This window comes from Lupinus angustifolius, chromosome LG08 (genome assembly GCF_001865875.1).
Source record: "Lupinus angustifolius cultivar Tanjil chromosome LG08, LupAngTanjil_v1.0, whole genome shotgun sequence".
Lineage (NCBI taxonomy): Eukaryota > Viridiplantae > Streptophyta > Magnoliopsida > Fabales > Fabaceae > Lupinus > Lupinus angustifolius.
In genome coordinates this window covers 13,536,802-13,543,549 of record NC_032016.1, presented here as the reverse complement: position 1 = coordinate 13,543,549, position 6,748 = coordinate 13,536,802, and the positions used below count along the sequence as shown (strand labels likewise).

The window sequence follows — 6,748 nt, the reverse complement described above, 5'->3', positions numbered from 1 at the left end:
ACTATCGTCTACACCATTGTCATTAGAGACATCTCACTCCTCTAGTTATCCAACAATAATAACAGATCTACAAAATAAGCAAAAAAGAGATTTTAATGCAATATCTTCAATGAAAAAATCAATGAATAGATCTACATGCATAAAACCATTTTAAAATAACAATTATTGAAATGGAAGAATGATATAAACCAAGAAGAGGGAAAAAATGGTTGAAGAAAAGAAAAGTAATGAAATGAAGGAGTGAAAGAGAGATATAAGGTTCTCGGCTTAGTAATAAAATGTGAGAGAAAATATGGAAGACATAAGAAGAATAAAGAATAAAGAATAAAGAATAAAGAGAGATGCCAAAGGATAATAGCAAGTGTTATGGTGTGTTGAGGTGCATTGGAGATGATTGAGTTCTTTGAGCGGAAAAACTTTTGTAGTGAGTGTGACACGTGACACTTGCTAAGGTGTAAGAACCTTTTTTTTCTTATATAGTTAATAGATAAGTTGAGGGTAAAGATTAAAAAATTTAATGGTGAGATTTTTACCGTTAAATAATTTAACTGAGACTTAACAGAAAAACATATTTTATGAATGAGAGAAAATTTAAGGTTTAATCGGGATGAAATGAAATTGATGGTTCTTATTTGCAAAAGCTGTAAAGTTTAAGGGGATATACACTTTTCCCTAAATATTTGTGTTCTTTCTCTCTTCTCTCTACTCTTTTCATTTCATTATGGAGTTTTTGTTTGATAATCTTTCTACAACATTTCCCTTGTATCACATTCTAATTTTATAACAGGAAAATTGACCATTTCTCTCAACAACTAATTAATCCCCTTTTTGTTGCCATCTAAACAATGAATGAATATCCCTTTATTAATGGATAAGTTGCTCTCTACATAGTTAAGGAAATGATTTTTTTTATTAATGGAGAGACAAATAATCACTTTTATACTTATATATGAGGATAAAAATGTCACATCATTATATCTTAAAAATAAAATTTTCAAATTATATTATATTTTTCTCTAATTTTAGATGTATTTAGTTCTCCATTAGTAAAAGTATCCTAACTCCTTACAAAAAATTAACATTTATTTGGTGAGAAATAAGTAGGTAAATAGAGGCAACCATGCTAACCAATCGCATCATCACTCATCTTAATTTCTTGCAAGATGCATGCAACCAAGGGAAGTAATCTACCAACAAAATTTCCTTCTTCTCTTTCTCCGTCTTTCTTTCTTCATCATCTTTCCAATACCAATGAAATCAAATCCTCCCTTTCAGTTCTTTCCCCGCCAACGCCACACATTTGATGAAATCATAATTCATAACTTAACTAGAGCTTAACCTATCACCCTTCACCACCACCATACCCCATGGGTATTCATTCACGTCGGCGTCGCCGCCACGAATCCTCTCCCGGAAACTTCCCTCCTCTCCCCCCACCACCATCCATCTCCATCCCCCTTTCCCCACTCCATCACCTCCACCACCACCGCACCCGCCATCAATCCTCCTCCGGACCCCTCCCTCCTTTATCACCACCATCATCTCCACCACCACCAATTCCTAACACCCATCACCATGAACCCAAACCTCTCTCCTCCACCCCACCAACATCACCACCACCCTTATCCTCTCGTTCCCGCCGTGACTCCTACCCAGGCCCCTTCCCTTCATTCCTATCACCATCTTCCTCCGACCCTCCCATCTTCCACACCCGCAACGAAACCTGTCCCGGTCCCTTTTTCGACACGCATCATCATGAAGAATCTGATCCTTCAACTTCTTACGTCGATCATTACAACTGCACCAATAAACGCACGTTAGAACGTTACTATCACGAGCAAGAACATAACCTTGTATGGCCTTTCCATAAACTCAACGTGCATGGCATTGAACACGACGATATAAGAGAAACCGCTTACGAAATATTCTTCACCGCGTGCCGTTCCTCTCCCGGCTTCGGAGGCCGAAACGCGATCACGTTTTACTCCAAACATGAGAGTAATAATGGGAACGAAGGAAAGGGTTCGAGCGTGCCGGTGTCGCACACGAGTAGGGTGAAGCGTGCGCTTGGGTTGAAGATGTTGAGAAGCTCGTTGACTCAGAGAATAACGATGTCTGGTGGTGGAGGAGGGAGTGGGGGAGGTGGTGGTAGTTGGTCGTCGGCACCGTGTAGTCCTCTTTCTCGTGGTGTAACATCGCCCGGGAAGTCGCCGCGGCAGATGACTATGGCGGATGTCATGAGAGTTCAGATGCTGGTGTCAGAGCAGAGTGATAGCCGGTTGAGGAAAACCCTAATGAGGACCCTTGTTGGTCAAGTAAGTTAACATGTGCAGAATATTTTTTATAATAACAAAAAAAAAAAAGATATGTTTACAACATACTAGAACAACTTTTTGGTGTTATTGCAAATTATGATGTGTGGTTGTACAACACTATTGACACACAAATTTATGATGTGTTACCCAATTTAGTTCCAAAATATGAAAAACTCAAACTTAGTTCTTAAGAATTTTAATTTGTTCCAAAACTTAGTTCTGAAAAGATTAGTTTGATTTGGATTTGAGATTCCTTAGAACCGTTTAAATTATATTTCCTCATTTGTAGAGGAGTAAAAAGAATGGTGCATTTTTTCGTGGATGAATTTGGGTATTTCTGAACAACTTACTTAGAAAACTTCCTGCTTCACTTGTTAGTTTTATGCAGTCTACTTTGGGAGAAAAACAATCAGAGCTCATAAGAAATTGTCTGAGTCAGTTATTTAATTTATTTTTCTGACTTATACAGAGAAATTTTAGTTTTATTTATTTTCTTATTGTGAATATTAATTTGTGCTTGCAATAATCTGTTTTATTTTCTATATGCTCAATGTTTATTTTTGGATTTTATTGGTTTGTGTAGGATAGGCATGAATTTGTCTTTGGCATAATCGTCAATGCCCAGAAATAGTAAACTTCGCTTATTGTGTTTGCTGCATGATTGTGCAGATTCTTGAATTATCTTAAGTATTGTTTTAATCAAGTAGTCACCATTTTATTTATATAGGTAATGAATAGATTAAGCAAACAAAGAATCTATCCACATAATAATTAAGGTTTTTGTTACATAAAATGTGCTAACTCTTGCTACACTACTTGAAAGCACTTACTTTTGATCAAATTATTTTGTAACACACTTGAAATGCAGCTTGGCAGGCAAGCAGAAACTACCATCCTCCCCTTGGAACTCCTGCGCCACCTTAAACCTTCCGAATTTAACGATTTACACGAGTACCATTTGTGGCAAAAGAGGCAGCTTAAAATCCTTGAAGCAGGGATCCTATTGCACCCTTCAATCCCTGTAGAAAAGACGAACACATTCGCCATAAATATCAGCGACGCTATACGTGACGCAGAAGCAAAACCTTTGGACACTGGCAAGAACTCAGACACCATGAGAACCTTTAGCAATTCCGTGGTTTCCTTAGCAATGCGAAGTCCTAATGGCGCTCCTACCAATATTTGCCATTGGGCTAATGGATATCCGGTCAATGTTCACCTCTATATGTCTCTTCTTCAATCCATATTTGATCTAAACGATGAGACATCAGTCCTTGATGAAGTCGACGAGCTACTTGATCTAATGAAGAAAACATGGTCAACATTGGGGATCGATAGACCAATTCACAATGTGTGTTTCACATGGTTGCTGTTTCAACAATATGTAGTAACCGGGCAGATAGAACCTGATCTTTTATGTGCCACACATGCTATGTTGAATGAGGTAGCAAATGATGCTAAGAAAGAAAAACAATCTTTGTATGTTAAGATGTTGACATCAGTACTCAATTCATTGCAAGGGTGGGCAGATAAGAGATTGCTTACCTACCATGATTATTTTCGGGGAGGTGGTATCAGACAAATCGAAAATATTCTTCCTTTGGTGTTAGCAGCAACCAAGATTTTAGGATATGTTACAAACTTAGAAGGAGGATTGCAAGAAAAAGGAGATAAAAGTATATTGGATTCCTCAGGGGATAGAGTCGATGATTATATTCGATCTTCCATGAAAAATGCATTTGAAAAGGTAGGTACTACTACTAATCAGGAACCAACTGAAACTGTCACTTTGTTATAAGAATGCATATGAATGATTTTAAGTCCCTAACAATGCTTAACTTGATGTATTTTCTGCTTATTATTCTAAAGAAAACGGTTTTATCATAATGTCTTTTTTGTTTTCACATGATTGTAGATAATGGAAGCATCAAATGCCAAATTTGAATTTGAAACAGAGAAAGACACAAGTGAGGTTATGCGCAAATTAGCTCAAGAGACTGAGGATTTGGCAATGAATGAGAGATATAATTATAGTCCAATATTAAAGAAATGGCACACAACAGCTTCTGCAATTGCAGCATTGACTCTGAACAATTGCTTTGGAGATGTGCTAAGCAAGTACTTAAGTGAAATGTCCTCATTGAAAGTCGACGTAATTCAAGTATTGCAAAGGGCTAAGAACCTAGAAGATGTTTTGGTCCAAATGGTAGTTGAAAACTCTGCCGATTGCGAAGATGGTGGCAAAACAGTAGTGAGAGAGATGGTTCCTTATGAAGTTGATTCAACCATATTGAACCTTATGAGAAAATGGATAGATGAGTCACTTCACAAAGGCGCGGAGTATTTGCAGAGAGCAAAAGAAACTGAAGTAAGCTTTTATGATCTTTCCACCAAAGATGAATAGAAGGAGAGTATGCATTTGAAATTCTCTATCTTTCTTGTATTTGAACATGGTTTGTATTTTTATTTATTTATTTCAGACATGGAATCCAAAGTCTAAATCAGAGCCTTATGGGAAGTCAGTAGTAGAGCTGATGAATAAGGCTAAGATAATGGTGCAAGAATTCTTCCAAATTCCGACCGAAATAAGTGAAGATTTAGTTCAAGAACTTGCTGGTGGGTTGGAAAAAATCTTCTCAGAATACATAATGTTTGTTGCAGCATGCGGTGAGTACTTTACATTCAATTCAACTCATATAAGCTAAACTGGTTTTCTCTCTAACACTCCTAAGAACATAACCTCAAGAAGTGTAGCTCATGTGACACTAGGTTCACTCTGAACTCTGCTTAATAATCCCATTGAGGTATAGTTTCTTGCATTATGGCTTATTCCCCATTCTGTTTTGAGAATTATTATTTGCATAACCAAATCTGATAACAATTTGCGATAACTCGAGAATAGATGCAAATTACTTTATGGAAGAAAATAAAGTCCATATACTAGTGTCAGAATTATTGCTCATGCAACTTTTTTCTTCTGACTTAGTGTGCGTTGATCCGAATTCTCACAGGTTTGAAAGAGAATTATGTTCCTTCTCTTCCCCCACTGACCAGATGCTACAAAGATTCAAAGCTCCAGAAATTGTTGAAGATAGCTAGCCCCTGCAGTGTTAGTTGTGAAGAGCCACACATTCTTGGAATAGAGGTAGATAACCACCCTCATTCGTGCACTAGCCGCGGAACACAACGCCTCTACATTCGTCTCAATACCTTACACTATCTCCTATCTCATATCTCCTCTCTTGACAAATCACTCACCCTAAACCCAGGTGTAGTTCCTTCAAAGCGCCGCGGACTCACAAACAACCAAAGGGCTAAAGGTAACAACAACGGAAATTCGTACTACGAATCGGCCAACTCCTCCATCCTTGCAGCCTGCAAACATGTCTCAGAAGTTGCCTCGTACCGTCTCATATTCCTCGACTCAAACTTTTACTTCTATGATGGCCTATATGTTGGTGATGTTGCTAGCACTCGGATAAACCATGCATTGAAAATCCTCAAGCACAATATAAAACTAATGACCGCAATTCTGACCGAAAGAGCACATGCATTGGCAGTGAAGGAAGTCATGAAGGCCTCATTTGATGCATTCCTTATGGTTTTGCTTGCTGGTGGAACCTCCAGGGCTTTTAATGAGTCTGATTATAACATTATCCAAGAGGACTTTGAGAACTTGAAGCATATATTTATGGAAGGAGTGGTTGCAGAAAATGTGGTGGAAAAAGAGGGTGAAGTAGTAGAAGGAGTGATAGCATTGATGGGAATGAGTACTGAACAATTGATGGAAAACTTGAGCATTGTCACAAATGAAACAAATGGGGTTGGAATCATTGGTAATGGACATAAGTTACCTATGCCTCCAACTACAGGAAAGTGGAATAGAACAGACCCTAACACATTATTGAGGGTGTTGTGTTATAGAAATGACAAAGCTACAAACCATTTTTTAAAGAGAACATTTCATATACCAAAGAGATGACAACAAAGAGACACATTGTGGTAACATAATTTGTTTCCTTGTAATGTATTAGAAAGCATTGAAGTAGTGTAATGTAGAACATGAAGGGTCCAAGAAAATAGTTTTGTTTTCATCTCTAGGTATGTTCAACATTCAAGAAACTATTACGAAGGCTGCAGATTTTCATGTGAATTTGGTTGCTATGATTTAAAAGAAAAAAAGGGAGAAGGAAAGAAGCACAAATTTATCATGTAATTTGGTATTGATGTATTTAGTGTAGGAGTAGCTTGTAGCTGCTAGGATATCGGCACCAGTTATGTTAAGTCTACAGGGTGCAGAATAATTTCTTGGCCCATGCAGACACAAACAGGATTAGATGTAACTAAAAACTAAAATGGATTGTCTTTTTTAATTTCAGTGTGAGCAAAAAGAGCTTGATTGGTGGATAACTTTTGAAAAGGTCATTCTAGTG

The 6,748-nt window shown here is 37.5% G+C and overlaps 1 protein-coding gene across 1 annotated transcript; it reads left to right on the top strand.

The window, feature by feature from the left end:
• LOC109355012 lies at window positions 1,233–6,409 on the top strand. The gene is made up of 5 exons (XM_019597905.1): window positions 1,233–2,315; window positions 3,184–4,062; window positions 4,231–4,683; window positions 4,796–4,982; window positions 5,327–6,409. Exons 1-5 carry the CDS (start codon window positions 1,368–1,370, stop codon window positions 6,295–6,297), a joined length of 3,438 nt encoding a protein of 1,145 aa, XP_019453450.1. The 5' UTR covers window positions 1,233–1,367; the 3' UTR covers window positions 6,298–6,409.

Excerpts from the sequence above, each read along its gene's own strand:
- LOC109355012 (XM_019597905.1), top strand. The coding sequence starts at position 1,368 with ATGGGTATTCATTCACGTCGGCGTCGCCGCCACGAATCCTCTCCCGGA. Across the intron at positions 2,316-3,183 it reads TGAGGACCCTTGTTGGTCAA|CTTGGCAGGCAAGCAGAAAC; the intron begins GTAAGTTAACAT and ends CTTGAAATGCAG. Across the intron at positions 4,983-5,326 it reads AATGTTTGTTGCAGCATGCG|GTTTGAAAGAGAATTATGTT; the intron begins GTGAGTACTTTA and ends GAATTCTCACAG.